This window comes from Lathamus discolor, chromosome 3 (assembly GCF_037157495.1).
Source record: "Lathamus discolor isolate bLatDis1 chromosome 3, bLatDis1.hap1, whole genome shotgun sequence".
Classification (NCBI taxonomy): Eukaryota; Metazoa; Chordata; class Aves; order Psittaciformes; family Psittacidae; genus Lathamus; species Lathamus discolor.
In genome coordinates this window covers 55,117,910-55,134,265 of record NC_088886.1, presented here as the reverse complement: position 1 = coordinate 55,134,265, position 16,356 = coordinate 55,117,910, and the positions used below count along the sequence as shown (strand labels likewise).

Genomic DNA, 16,356 nt, shown 5'->3' with positions numbered 1-16,356 from the left:
CTGTTACCCGTGTAAAAAATAATTCTATATGAAACCTCAAAGCATTCCCCAATCTGGAAAGGGATGTTCCACCGGAGTCTGACACCTCTACTAAAACATTTGTCTAGTCTGAGACTTAGCAGCTATGGGACAAACTCCTCTTCAGCATGGTGTGCCTGGATTTGCACCAGCTATAGATTTTCCCTCTTATCCTTTCAGATTGCAGCAGATGGTGGAGCTCCTACAGCAGGGGCTGTCGATAGAATTTTAAAAGGCATCTCATAACAACACATTGGAGCAGCACATTTGGTCTGTGCTACACCACCAAGATGATCTTAAAAAGAGCTGGAGCACACTTACAAAATTAACACTGGCAGTTGCTGCAGAAATGCTATCGAGGAGTCTTCTCAAAGCCCACAGCTTCATCAGAGCTTACCTCCCAGACTGCCAGCCAAATCACTTCTCTGTGTATAACCAACACTTTGCTGTCTAAGAGAAAAGGCATTTAATAGTCTGTCCTGTGAGATACTGATCCAGCAAAATATTTGGAGATTTTAGGGGGATACTTCTTTACTTCTGGCTTTTTTGGTCTTTGGCTGAGCTAACGTAAACTACAGTGACCAAACCCAAAACTATTATTTCTTCTGCCTAAAACAGACAATCCCAGACTTACTAAGTGTCACTGCTTTCATGGTTGGACCACTTCCATTGAACAGTTAATATGCCAGACATCAACACTACAAGTAGTTAAAGTGATTATAGTTACTACATGTAACCTGTTCTTTAAAGATTAATTCCTAAAAGCCAGCTTCTGAGTTTGAAAAGCTGCTCAGCCAAAAGGCTAATATTGTCAGCAGAAGGCCACTTGAGACAAGCATTACTGCAAGTACTAGCACTGAGGAGGGGCAAATTGGTTTGACTTAAACACAGCTGTTTCCAACTGATTCAGGAATTGTCCTGCAGCCTAATGTGGGGATGAGGTGGTTTGTGTACACTAATGTGACTGGAAGACCAAGACTAATGTGAATAAACCCCTTGTTTATCCAAAGTCTGCTTTACAATTTAGTTGTAACACTTTAGAAAGGTCCATCCCCAATCTCCAATTTCTCGCTCCACTCTAAGAACCAACTTCCTCATTAACTTCTGTAGTGTCACATGCTGTGACTTCACTTGTCAGGAGGGAGGCTGTCAGAATTTCTTAATGAGGCGTTTTTCTTGCAAGCCCAGCTAAATCATAGACTTCAATCATCTCCTTCTTCTTCGTTTTCTCATGGGACACCAGAGACACAGTACTGTTTGATAGTAAAGATTGCATTTTTCTGATCTATAATTTGTCAAGCCAGATAATCAGTTTATCATTACAGCTGCTAACACTATTCTCTCTACGTTTGTGCTTTGATTTCAAGAGCTGTTAGACAACTAAAAGCTGACATTTTCTAGGGAGAAATTCACTCAAACTGCCACATTTCAGCTAAGACAAATTATTCAAACTGCATTTTATCAAAAGTATACTAAACAGAGGTGGTAGAGAATGTAATTTCTTCTGAGATATTTTAACAAACATTCAGACAATATCCCCCAGAAAACAGAGAAACTAAAAGAAAGATTACTTACAATCATTCTTCTTCAAGGTGAGCTGCCTGTATATATATATAAAGTAGTTCTGCACATATCAGAAGTACTCACTTGAGTTTTGTCTTCAGCAATGTCCATTAAGATACGTGCAGGACTCATGGTCTCATCCAGGCTGACCAGCAATGGGATTGTCTTTTCCTGCAGACGTCAGCAATGACAAAAACTCAGGATTATTTACAGCTCTATATGTAGTATAGATGGATAGACTTTCAGAGGACTACAGAGATAGGTGAGGTTCAACAGGAGAGCCTCCTCACAGTGGGCATGGTGTCAGAGGGAGAAGTTCCCAAGATGTGGAGAGATAAGTAGTCATGCTTACCTTGGGGTGTTACCTGGCATACAAAAGGCACCAGAGCCAGTATGTGGCAGCTACAGGACAGCCTAAACTGGAGCTATGAGCTGTCTGATTGCTGCTGGAAGCAGTCACAGCTTTAGGCCACAGAGATCTACATCATGTATTCAAGGCTCCAAGTCTGAATCTGGTCCTACTACAAACTGGTCTTGTTCTTATCCATTAAGAAAGCAAAACTAGAGTAGGAAAGCGGGATAGAGCATAAAGAAGATAAAGCAGTTAAGGAAAATAGGTGATGCATATAGAATCTTCAAAACAGTTTGCAATTTCCAGTGGCCTCTGCTCAGCCAGACGTGACTCTGATCTCTTTAAAAGAGTCCAAAATGGACTATTGGTTCAACTCAGCAGCCCAGTGGCTATGTCAATACAGCTTTTGGGACAAGGTGGCTGGTGTCTAGCACAAGCAGACCCGCTACTTTTTACAGATGATGTGAGGGAGAGCAATAGGTGTTTGCTTGCGAAGGCAAAAAAAGGTACTTCATGTGCCATTTAAATAAGGTACTTTTATTGGAGTAAAGTCAATCTATAGATTTATGACCACTTTACTGCTGTTGAAAATAAACTGTAGTCCCACAAGCTGGGGTTATCAATGCATCTCGTTGTAACAGATTTGTGCATAACTGACTGGATTTCTTCTTGAACTACTGGGATTCTTATTTGAATTCAGCCTTTAACAACAACAGCAAAAAAATCAGATAAGGTGGTTGTAAATCCTCAGCGAAATAAACTCGGCACATCTATGGGCTTTTTAGTCAAGTTAATGGCTTTTCTTCAGCTGCTCAGTATTATCCCTATATGCCCCCAAACCTTTCAAAGCAATTCTGACATGGATTAGGACCACTCAAGCCAATCGTCCCTCATTACTGTAGCAAATGGTTTTGATTTGGGGGCAGTAAATCTGGATGGCTTGGATCAGATGTTCTTACTGTGAATGAAGTGATAACCTTGTGAGTGGTGTCAGGAACTCAGGATCCAGACACTTTGCCGGTGAAAGCTCCAGTGCACACGAGCAGCTGCAGAAGTCCCAGAAAGCCCCACACGTGGCAGAGAAGGGAATTCTCTGGGGTTTGGCAATCCCTGTGGTTTAAAGCTTGTGTTGATATCTCTGTCTCGCGAAGCATCCAGAATCAGGCGCATTACTGTGCGAGTGCTGAAATGAAGGCTGATTAATTCTTAATGCCCAGCCACAGAGGCACACTTCTGCTTTCAGAGCACGCTATGCCTGTCACATCCCAAAGACATTTACCCTCTGTCCAAGCCATACTTTCCCACGCAAAGCTCATGCCTGGGTAGCAGCATTCTGAGGAAGCTCATGATACTTCTCTTACAGTGATTTCCCCGCTGGCACTGAGGCTTGATCTTCTCTCTCCCTGATCTGGCTCCGCCCTTGGTGTCTGTGGCAATAACTCTCATCTCCCATTTGACATGAAGCTGGATTAGATCAGCTAAGTCATGTTGATGTAAAACACACAAGAGGAAAAGGCCCTCTGTATTTTTCTGGCTCGTGTGTGCTATTCCACTTGCCTTTGACATCTGACACACATGGAAACATTTATATATAGCAAATCCCTAATGCTCCCCTCTTAAAAATAACCACATAGAAAGTGGCTTGTTTAAAGACAAGCATACATAGGCTGGATTGATAAATGCTACCGAGCATTTATCTACTTGTGAACTGGGCCCTCAATAACCAAAGAGTTCATCTACAAAGCAAATCAAGGAAACAAGGTAGAGTAGCCAGTCTATTTCAATAACCAGATGAAAAGCAAAACCCAGCCCTACAATGAAGTTTCATTCTATTCAATGATTTATTTTCTCTAATCTAAACATTTTAATTCATTTTTATTTTATAATATTAAAACCCTAAAAACTTAATCAACTTTGAAATGAAACCACCAGTGAAAAGCCAAAAGATTTGTTTCTTAAGGGCAAGGTTTTTTTTCTGCATTTCTTCCTCTCCTTTTAGATTAAACAATCACTACATGAAAACTGAATTCAAGAATATTTTTTCTTCCTTTTTCTTCTCAATATTTCCAAAATAAATTTGCCTTGCTCCAGCTGACATCCAAAGACATATAAATAGAATATGCTACACAAAATATCTTAGTGAGAAGCAGATTGGCTTTCTAGGGTTAGCAGGCTTTGTTTTATCGGTACTACCATAGCACATGACATCATCTTGCCATCAGCATCCATTACCATTAAGGATAGAGCTTTTACTGGCAGCGGCTGTATCTGAAGGGCAGGGGAACTCCCACAGTGGTTGTCACGACTTTTAAACAGGTTCATAAGATAATTCAGGTTGGAAGAGGCCTCAGGAGGTCTCCCAGTCCAACCTCCTGCTCAAAGGGCAATGCAAACCTCTAAAGTATTGCCCAGTCAGTAAATTAACCCTCCTTCAGTTACCCTACGTATATTTAGCTATTCATAAGCAGTGCTTAAGTAACTTTCAGAAATAGCTGTGATCACCATGCAGTATTCATTAGCAAGAACTACTTCTAAAAGGCTATCACAGTGCATGTGGGTCTCATAGGCTTCCCTAACAACAAAGGTCTTTCACAAAAAAAAACCAGTAACATTTCCCTTCATGTGGCTTTTTTTGTTTGTGCTGAGACAGAGTGAGGTTTGCCTGGCTTTATCCTTTCCTTTCCAGAGTTTCCCCTCCTGCTTTTGAAGCTCTAAGTCACAGAACACCTCCCACATGGGACTCTGCAGGGCTGTGTAATAAACACACCAAAAAAATGTATATTCAAGTGGCCATGTCCCAAAAGCAGTCAATTCAATAACCAGATCTTAACAAGCTAACATAGGGAAGGGAATAGCAGCCTGTGTGATATCAAACTGAAAAGTGGTGTTGTAGCCTAATCAGAGAGATATCAGCTGTGTGTGGCTCAACACCCCATGCCTTAGGACACCCATAGACTCACAGCTGTGGGTGATCTGCTACATAGGTGTGAACACCGAGATAAGCAGCTACACACCTGAGCAGTCCCGTGGTGGTCAGAGGGGCTCTGCTTTGTGAAACAGCAGAGGTTCATAGCCTAGATCCATCTATGGTGGAAGCAACAGGCAAGGACTTACCAGAAGAGTCTGAAGCAGCGATACGGGACTTCTACTTTCAAGCTGCTTTTTAAAAGGCCACTCCCCGTCATTATGCAAAATACACAGTAGGGTCAGTAACAGAAAACCTCTTGTTCTGCTGTCTCAGCAGCACTATGTTTCTAAAGATGCTTCTCAATGCTTTTTCTCTCCGGGATCGTCAGTTATAATCATTTCAGTCCATCATCACCACCAAATACTGCAATAAATGGACTGAGATGACTGGGGACAGAACTTTTCAGATGCATTTCTGCAGACCAGCCAGATGATTTTCAGAGTTAATGTAACTGTTCAGCCATTCATTACCAAAGAAGTGGTTGATTTTGATGGGACCAGACTGCAGAGCCTTCTGGCAACTCTTGTTATCAGGTCAGTGTTAGTGCTTAAGGGGCTACCTATAGTGTAAACTTAGGCAGTGATCTGTGAGCTGATACACCAGGGGACAGCACTTGAATGGTATTTTGGGGGGGTGGGGGGGAAGGGGGTGTCAATAGAATACACCCAAAAAAAGATGACATAAAGGCCATTTTTTTTTGAGTTAGAAATTAGAAGCAACATAAACACAGAAATAGAATTAACTTCTGTATCTGGTCATGGTGAAAACCACAGCTCTCTGGATTTTAGTTGGTGGAATACCTTCTTTTAACATACAGGCTTAATGGGAAGTGTTTTGTCCAGCACATCTACAGTCAATGCAGGTGATTTTCAGTATTTTTTTCAAGTTCAAGTCACTGATTGACCAAACAAAATCCAATTAATTAAGTGTTATTAAACAGAAAAAAATTTAATTGAAACAAAATGTGTAGTGGATTGCTATGGGTAAGGTTCCTGTAATAAGTAATTGGTGCAGAATGAAAAAATGCCCTGTTATGATTGGTTTAACTTGAGAATGAGGTTTAGAAATGTGAATGGATTTTAACAAGTTATAGAGGTTTTCTCTCATTGTTTCTTTTGCATATTTTTTTTCTTAAAGTAATAAAATTACTTTGAATGATCTCATAAATGAAAATGTCTCCATAGATACAGACAGACTTACAACAGGGATAGAAAGAGCATGGGCTGGAAAGTAAGAGAATACATTCAGAAACTACACATGTCAAAGACCAGGTTTTACCATTTGCTTGTGGTAGTGAATTTCTTTCATGAAAGAAATGTCTCATTCAAACCCTGAATGAGAGTTAACTTAGATTATCTTGGTCCCCAGTTTCCTAGAGCAGACAATAAAACACAGCTTCTGAGAATAAAGATTCCATTAAAAAGTTGCAGTCTCTCTGAGACAAGAGGAACAAGGGTCATATAGTCTAGTGCAGTACAGAGGAAAACTAACATCTCAGATACATCTGCTGCATCATTTAAAGATGAAATGACCTTCCCAATCCAATACAATTTAATAGACCAACATGTTTCATACCACCTTTTTGAGGGGCTGGAGTCATGTGGGCTGTCACCTGCACGAAATGACTTCTATTGGAAAAATGTTTTTCAAATCATAGAATCATAGAATAGTTAGGGTTGGAAAGGACCTCAAGATGATCTAGTTCCAACCCCCCTGCCATGGGCAGGGACACCTCACACTAAACCATCCCACACAAGGCTTCATCCAAATCATAGAAACCATCTATTTAGCTACCCAGGACAGAGGAAAATATCGTAGCAGATCATGCATCCCTGAGAGAGAATCACTGAGCCAAACTTATTAATATTATAGTAGGACTTTTCACATCAGCGTGGAGGTGGAGAGATTAAAAAAGAGGAAGTATTGTTTAAATATTTTCCTTCTGGCATGTTGTTCTGCAAAGGAATAAGTCCAAGCAATGCACGCACAGCAATAGCATCCACTTACAGGACATCCACTGCTGAATGCAAAACCATCATTATTCTCAGGACTGGAATTGCACTTCCTTAGAAGTGATGAGTAAGCAGGTCACTAAAGTATCCCGTAATATGAAGCATCTAACTGGGAAATGGGCTTCGACCTGCTGTCTTCCATTTCTAAATAACTTTGGGATTTGAAAGTTCAGCCTCAAGCACACATCCATCTATGGCAGTTCAGCTGTCGCTGTTAATACAAATCAAAAGATGATGGATGGCAGAATCTGCCCAGAAGTTCCATTCCTCCTAGGGTCATTCTGTCCATAGTGACCACTTTTCCACACTAAGCACATCACTTCATTGCCTTACCTTACCAGAAGCAGGTTTTACACATAAAAGCCCATATATAGATATGTATAAAACATTAATCTACAGACTATAAAGCTTCTCTGGTCTAAAGCTTTTCACCTGGCAGATTTGTTTATGCGCATTGCGCCTCCTGACATTATTACATTTCCCACTGCCACATGAAAACAGAAAAAACCATCAGAGCATCCTTACGTTCATCCTGTACTGTGCTGCTTCTGTTTCTGCTGATGAAGCTGCACAGCCTGTATGTAGAAGAAGAGCTGGATATTTTAAAATGTATTTGTGAAAATATATGGATTGCTTTCTCACTGCATAGATTTCAGTTGCACTCGTGTGCAGCCTCTGTACACTTATTTCATGCAAACATGCTGGTAGGAAAGTTTACTGTCAGGAATGATGCAGAGATGGTCCATTTTACAAAACTATTTACAATAAACAAATTTTCTGTATCCAAGTATTCACATAAACTTGACTCCCCCAGCAAGAAAAACACAAATGTGACTGAATATACATCTAGTTGAAACAGCTCATGTTTAACTCGCAGTAGTGAACACTAGCAATAATGTTTTCCCAACCAAACCAGGGAAAATGAATTATTATTGAAGTGATTAAACAAGTAATTGCTGAATTACTATTACAGTCCACAGACAGACTTACAGGTTATTTTCAAGCAGAAAGGAAGCTGTCAAATTAAATGGGTCATTGTGTGAAATTCATCCAGCTCTGCCTTGTATATTAAATATACAGCACCATGTGTGTAATTTTATGAAAAGTCGAAAGAACAGAATCTGCAGGGGGTGATGTACTTCTCTACCAATAAACAGTGCTTCGGCAGTAGATCATCTATGCAAAGCCCTGTCCATAGAATGGTTTTTGTTTTCCTCCTGTGGTAGCTCAAGTGTGTCTGCGTATTCTCTTGACAGAAATTACATTGCGATTATTTCAATCCTTCCAGTTGACAACTGACTTGATCTCGAACATATTCACCTCCATTGGCTCAGTAACGCTGGCCTTGTTATTGATCCTCTTCTTGGCAGTTGTGGTTTCAGTCATTGCTGCCAATAAACGGGCAACTCAAGGGACCTACAGCCCCAGCCGGCAGGAGAAGGAGGGATCCCGGGTAGAGATGTGGAACATGGTGCAGCCACCGCCGATGGAAAGACTGATTTAGAAGCAAGCACTCCTCCATCCTGGAAGATGGATGAAAGTGGACAGTGTACATGTGTTAGCTATGTTAATTTTCAGTCTGGTACCAGGAATACTCATTATAAAGATTACAATGACTCTGGGCTTTCGATATTTTCTGTATTTTCATTTTAAGTTCAATAACATTAAATTTCTCATAGCATTTATGGGAACCAATGCCTTCTTATCGTGGTTTTGGACAATGCATCCAAGGACAATTTTTATTTGCACTGGAAACTCCAGCTTTGACCATCAGCAGTAGGCATTACAGACAGTAATGGTTTCTGGGATACATGTAAGTGCCTGTCTTAGATGCAACACAAATAACAGCTTCTCATTTGTGCTGTCCTTTGACTGCCTAGGAATCACTGCTGCAGAAGACAATACAGACAAATCAAGTGAGCCTGTACAATAAAGACATTGTAATTCTATTATCAAAGGTTTAGTACTAGAGCTCTGTCTTAGCATATCTACTTTCATCTGTTAATCAGGGATTAAAAGGAAGCTGTGCAAAAACTCCCCAAAATAAATGCTTCAAATTAAATTGGTTTTCTTCCCTCCAGATCTCTTATTTTACACGCTGCCCTTCCACCTTCTACTGAAAAGAATTTCAGTGCCCACAAAAGCATATATTTCTCAGAGTATAAAAGTCTGTGTCCTAAAATATTCAGTGGGCACAATTTGATCTCTTAAGGGACATGGAATCTAAACACCCTAAATGAATTCTGTGCATCCACACTATTGCTGTTTTCTTACTACAGTATTCCCTGACAGTCCATTTTAGAAAACTATTGCTTCTCACGTTGCAAATTTACACTGGCTGCCAAAAAGCATGCTCAGAAAGGTTTCCCATGGAAAATACCAGAAAAGAGGCAGAAATGGCTTACAAGTAAAACACTGACTTTGAAATAATTATGACCAGCTCGGTGCTTCTCCTGGAGCTCAGACTTCTCATATGATAATGGGCAAATAAATTTTTATGCCTCAATTTTCCTTGTTTAAAACAGGGATAATTCCATTTAACTACCTCATAAACCTCAGCAGCAAAAGGATGGCAACTGTTTGTTGAAAAAGAAACACATAAAATGTAATGGAATACCAGGAGAAGTTTGGAAGAAATCTTGTGGTGAAATAGACATTTCAAAATATTAGAGATTTAATGATCATACTTGTAGTAGGAAAAGTTGTGCCAAAAATACACCCAGGGCTCTTTGAAATGTAGAGGCAAATTTTAGCAGTAACTCATCCATTTGATTTTCACATGTAGTCAAGAAATTAAAGCATAAACATTGCTCCCACACAAACTGAACCCACAGTAAAGCAGCAGTGGAGTGGAAAGTCTATGATGGCATTTCTTTTGTGAAACGTCCCAGATATATGCATCAAACCCCAGATGGTTATTCCAGGAGTTGCATAATAGAGTTTGTACACTCAGTATTCAAGAGTTTAACTCATCTTTTTAACTGATGATCAGTTCATAAATCATTTTGAATGAACCCCTTAAGGGATTACTGAAGATCAATGTCACATTTGTTTTTGTATTAGATGATCAGCAGTAACTATGATCACAAGCACATTCTGGGTTTTTTTCAGTCTTCACCAATATCTTTTAAAACAAAGCACAACAGAAAATGTGAGTGGATGGTAGGATTCAAGCTGAGCTAAAAGAACAAAATGTAGTTACATTGAAAACGCACAACAGATTTTATTCTAGCCCAATTTACAACTTTACTACTAAAGCTTATTATCTTGAATGCAATTGTCGTTGTACAGCTGCAGTCTAAATCTGGAGAGTTCAAATGGCAACTAAGGAAACAGTGGAAAAATAAGTTACCAAAATATGATGGAGGATAAGAGATAGCAGAGATTCAAGGTAGATCTTTTCAAATCATGGTAGTGCTCAAGGCCAGGTTGGATGGGCCTTGGAGACATCGTCTAGTGGAAGGTGTCCCTGCCAGTGGCAGAGAGGGTGGAACTGGCTGATCTTTAAGGTCCCTTCTAACCCAAACCAGCCTGTGATTCTATGGCATTATGTCATTACAGATTGCATAGCTCCTAAGTGAAACTTGGTTTAGCCCAGCATCTGCCCTGTGAGACACTGCTAAGGCATAATAAAGTGTACCATAATGTTTGTTAAGTGTGGTCATTTTTAGAAAGAGAAAATATTGGAAGAAAGAAGAAATTGACTCAGTGAGTGTACGTTTTGAGGCAGCAAACACTCAGCAAATGGCACCGAAAGAAGAGAATGTGAGAATGAGAGACCACAAGAGAAGCAGGATGATTTGGCAGATTCTTAGGTTTCTTTAGTCTCACCCTAAAAAAGCTGGGAGAGACACAAAGGTGAGGCCATCTCTGCCTAGGAAGTAGCAAAGCAGGCAAAGATAGGAACCTGTGATAAGAAGAGGGAGAGCAGTAAGTGGAGAAGAGCTTTAAGGCTGCAGGCTGGGAAGAGCTTGGGGCCAGAGAGAAACAGACAGCTCTGAAAAACTGAGAATCTAGAAGAACTGGGCACAAACAGCAGAAGCAGTGTTGAACATGTAAAGCAGATGCAAAGATGCTTCCACACATCAGCTTTATGTTCTTGGATTTCTAGTCAGTGGGCTAAAAGGAGAAATAAAATTGATAGAGATCTCAGTGAATAGCAGAGATGGAGAAAGAAAACTAGAAATCAGGTCATTTCAGAAATAGCAGAACGGTTATAATAAAGAAATAGTTGAATAGTTATAATAAAGATGTAACTTTGACGTTCGCTCTTCTTTGAGTGGGAGGTTGGACTAAATGACATCAGCAGGTCCCTTCCAAACTAGGTTATATGATTCAAAGTAAAAAAGTGAGCAAGGAGGTAAAGATGGAGGCAATTTGCATGGAGAACTGCCCTGACGGAAAGTGTTATTGTTCACAGTGGAAGACAGAGCAAGAAGAAGTTGTTGATGTAACTTTCTGGATTAAATTGTGGAGACTGTGGAAAAACAATATGTAGAGAGGCAATAAAATATGCAAGAAAGTACTGTCACAAAGAATCTATAGGGCTGAGCGAGATACCCAGGAACATGTACAGAGGAAGGAAGAGGCAGAGAAGATGAAAGCCTGAAGAGTTTTCATACAGACCAAAGTGAGCTCTGGAGGAATATGCTCCTACAGAATTAAAAAGACACCCATAAAAGCACAACAAAGGGAAAATCTCACAGTGAAATATGAGTGTGGTTTGTAGAAGATAAGTCAAGGAGACAGAAGGCAGGGGAAAAACCTTTAAACTGAGATTAGAGTAAGTTGTGATTGCTGTCAGTCTCAGTGGAGAGAAAAAGATAAAACTAAGAGTGGTGAAAATTCACTCAAAAGTGAGGGAAGAAAAGGAAATGAAAGTGCATGGTACTTGAGGAAAGTGGAGGCAAAAGCTGGATCACAGCAAGGGTGAAACTGGACTTTCATAGCAATGAGGCCATAGGAAAGGGAGGGAGGACAAGGGTGAGTCAGGAAGAGAATTACCTACCAAAGCTGATCTGTGCAAGATAACTTACAGGGAGCGCATTTTATTTCAAATAGAGATTAAAATATGAAATATTAAAACTCTATGATCTCATAAGAAACAAACAAGAAAAGGCTCAAAAGGCACAAATACCAGCTCTAAATACACTGCCTGGAAAGCTGAATTAACAAGGCAACATCCAAAGAAGTCAGGGAGGCAGATGCTGCAGCTGGAAAAGCTCAATGGCAGCCTGGAGAAGCACAAAACGTCCCAAAGCTGCCACTGTATTAACATGATACAGTGACCATGAAATGCATGGTTAGGAAGACTGACCCTTCCGAGCCACATCTCACCCAGGGAACAACAGTTAAAACAAAACAGAATGCGTTATAACAAGTGTCTAATATCATCCCTGCTGAAATTTAAACCATAGATTAAGACTGATATAGCAGATGTCAAGCTATTTACTGCTTCTAAGCCCAGGGGTATTATAAAATGCAGACAGAAGCACAGACATTCAGGGAGGAGCAGTAACATCTGAGAGTTGTGGGGAGCATTTGTGCTTCTAGAAAGAATAAAATACCACTACTGGGTTCTGGTTTCTCAGAAAGCAATGATGACCTCCATTAACACAGAGGTATCTCCAGGCAGAAGACTTAAAATATCTCAAAATTACGTTTGCTTAATCAATCTCATTATTTGACTTAAAAGTTGAAAGTAAAATCATTCATTCATGCTCACTTGCAACTTATACATTAAAGAAGCAAATGCACAATACTGTCCCAAACTTTACATATTTAAACTTTCTCTTCAGGTCTAAGAGCTTTCTAGAAAGAGAAGTTCTAAGTTAGAACACATGATCTGCTCTGCACAAAATCCCTCTGAACGTATTCAGAAGCAGAGGAAGGATGAAGCAACTTACTTCCCGTTCACAGACCATTCCCTTTTCCTTTGGAAATAGGCGATGTCCAGGCTGTGAAACAGTGAGGAGCATCTTCAGAGTCCCAGGAACATTTGCACTAGGCAGCATAAAAATAGTGCAGCTGGAACTTGGCCAGCTCAAAATGATCATAGTGTATCACTGCGTTACGTGCCTTTTCCATTTCATGCAAAATTAACTGTTCCTTCTCCGTATGTACATAATGTATTAATAGCTTAGATGGTGCATTTGTATTATTATTTTGCGGTGTACAGGATCAAATGATAAATAAATAAGGATTCTATGGAGCCACATGCAACCTGTGTTTCTTTGATTTATGGGATTGTTTCACCGTGCATTTGCAAAGGAAAGTATCCCCAGACCAGAACTACGTTTTCAGCTTAAAATGTCAAATTTGCCATTTGGAATCAAGTGATCAAAAAATGTTTTCCATACTTGGAAACGAGATATATGTGCTCTGTGCTATGGTCAGGGCTGCCAGCCTCAGCACTGCAATCTTCACCATCCTCTGACTACATCCATGCCAACCTATTGTCTTGTGCCCATCACAGGTCCCAAGGTGGCATGAGCCAATACAGCTTCACTGGAGCTCAGTTTATAAAAGCTGAAAATCACACCCTCTGTTTTTTAAACTACTGTTGTCTTTCCAGCATTGTGGATGAGTGCAGGCAGAAAAATGGCAGAGCAGTCAGAATTTTTCTCTTGAAAGTCCCATTTTCACAAGGGACTTTTCTGCTCACTTCAAAAGTTTCTCTATTACTTTTCAATAAATATGAACAATCTCAGAAACCAAGAGTCCTATTGTCCTGAAGGCACCAGGTAGTTACAGCTGAAAGTGTCCCCTCAGAGGAGTTCAGCTATGCTGATGTTTGCAGTAGTGCTACAAGCCCAGCTTGCCGTGACTGCATCCCCAGGACACCTCCAGGTAAGACGGCGCTCCTTCACTTTCATGTGCCTTCTTTAAGCAATGCCCAACCCTGCTCCAATGGCCATCTTAGCAGCTGACTTCCTGAATAACACAGAGCACTGAAGAGGTAACGCTTAGAAGAAACATCTAGCAACATTAAGAAGATGCTTTGAGGCAATGGTCACCAGCTCATTCTGCTCACTTCCTGTCACTTTCCATGCTTCACATTGGCAAATCTCAGCTGGGCAGGAGAGACATTCTCACACCTCTGTCCTCTGACCCTCTTGGAAAGGGGCACCTGTGTGGTGAAGTTAAGTAGGCTGTTACAAGTTCTCTTAGCAAGAGTAGTTCATTTTCACAAATGATATAGCTAGGGCAGCATGTAAGTGAACATGACCTTTTGGGGAGAAAATATGTCCTCTGCATGTTGGCATCCAGAGCAGGGCACTTCGAGAACCTGCCAAGTAATCACAGGGTACAATTCAATCTAAATATACCGCATTGAGGAATTACTCTTATCTCCTCCTTTGATAAGAGTCAACCAGCCACTATTGCCCTATCTCATAATCCCCCTAAGGAGCTCTGTTCCAGGGACTACGGTAAGTATCATTAGTTGTTTTTAAATATCTGCCCAATTTGTTGTTTCTCAGAAATTTTAGTAAAGGTTCATGTATCCTTCAAATGCACAAATGACTGCGGAAGAATCAAGCGTGCCAACGGGACTTCTGGGGAAGTCTATTTCACTGCTTAAATTAATCACACTTCTTCAGCCTGAACCTGAAGAACACCACAAAACCCATGAAACTCATGCTTTGCCTTTATTTTAGTAACTGGATGCTGTAAAACCTTGCTCTTCCAAGCAATTAACACTGATGAGCATGATCAGACCTCGTGGGCTTTAAATAGAAAGCAAATCTCCGTTCTCTGGGAGGTGAACACCACCACCACCACCAAAGATGAGTTTCACCATGTTGTGAGGAAGCTCAATAGTTACTTGTTTCAACAAAATACAAGTATCTTTCCTTTTCAGTACAACTGAGTGATTTGAAACTTTGGTAGTGTATGACTTACAGCTGTGGTGCCGCAATAGTTTTCCTGTCACGACAGGCCATTCTCAGCAGGGAGCTCTCAGATGGGCAATCCTCTGCTTTCTGAGGTCTCCAAAACTCATGCCCATGGCCACTGAGGAAGCAAGAAAGCATCTATCCCATTCAGCCTTCTGGGCAGGTAGAATCTAAGCCAGAGTTGTCGTTGCTTGTATCTTAAGTCTGGCTAGTTATTATTGTTCAACACAACTGTCATTGCCTATATCTTAAGTCTGGCTAGTGATTATTGTTCAAACAGATACTAATTAATGATAAGCATCATCTAAATTACAGTATTAAATAAAGAACATAGTTGATGCACTGCACGAAATTGCCATAATAAATAAAGTCTCAAAACAAAAAGCTTGTCTCCAGGTAAGAGACAGCTAAGTCTTTTTCCCAAGCCAAAATCTTCCGTGCTGTTTTATTTAACACAAGCCCGAGTCTCCTGCAGGTCCCACTGCAGGACGAACTTTACACATGTAATGTCACATAACATCAGGAATCACAGATCAGAGGATTTTGGCCAAGTTCCCTTTCCTGTGCTATTTAATCACCCCTCAACTAAAGAAAACTGACACCTCTGAAAACAATTCAGAAGAAAAGCATCAGATTAGATGTTGTAAGTCAATAAAGTTGGACAGTGAGGGGCTGACAACACTAAAATTTAGCCTATTGCAAAACGTCACAGTTGAATGAATGGATGGGGTTTTCATGCCTCGCTGAAGCATGCACAGGCTTCCGACTACTGGCATGTGTCAAGATGCTGCAAACCCTTATATTTACACATTTATGAAAGATACATCTGGTGTGTATTTATTGGGAGCAGAGTAGGGTCTTGTTTAAATTGCACACGTGAATTTGATGTGGAGAGCAGGCGATACCCTATGCCTCACAGTAAAAGCATGTTTTAACCTAAACTCCTCCATCTCTAATGCATGCCATGAGGTGTGAAGACCTCTTGCAGATCAAAAAACCAGAGCATAAATTATGAATCAAGGCACAGGTGGAGTCCTGGAGGCCAAACAGAGTTCTCAGTTTTCTAAATTTAGATTCCTTCAGATTATATTTATGTGTTAAAATGTATCGAAGATTTAATATTTTAGGCAATTTGAGGAACTTTGTTATATTTTGACTTGGTTTCACAGAAGTTGCTTTAAATTTCTGCTTTTATGAGGCTGCTGTTTTGGTTTGGTTTGTTTTCCAAAATAATTCAGCAAAGCAATTACATTTACCAGAAATTCATCTAGCATTGTCAGACACAAGCAAGACAGACACGTCCAGATCATGACTTTAAATCATCTTTTTTGATTACAGAAAACCTACACAGGCCTTCCTCTGGTTTTATGCTCTCCATGGCACTGGTTAAAGCACGGCATTTTTCTCAGCTCAGTATTGTGCATGACCTTTCAGACTTCACCTGTAGATCCAGCAAAAGCGCAGTTTTCATTGGCATGTATTGTAATAACTAGTGATGGCAAAAGTGTGTGTTTCCAATTTAAACCTGCTTAGTTTCATTTGGCACCT

General features: G+C 40.3%; 1 protein-coding gene across 1 annotated transcript in view; it reads left to right on the top strand.

Annotated features, from left to right (window-relative positions):
• The window catches only part of CRB1 (crumbs cell polarity complex component 1), a 73,450-nt gene extending 64,494 nt beyond the window's left edge, over positions 1-8,956 (top strand). Inside the window, exon 12 of the mRNA XM_065670502.1 lies at positions 8,202-8,956. Coding sequence (XP_065526574.1) covers positions 8,202-8,417 — 216 coding nt within the window. The 3' untranslated portion in view covers positions 8,418-8,956. The remainder of the gene's footprint in view (positions 1-8,201) is intronic.
• The last annotated feature ends 7,400 nt before the right edge of the window (positions 8,957-16,356 follow it).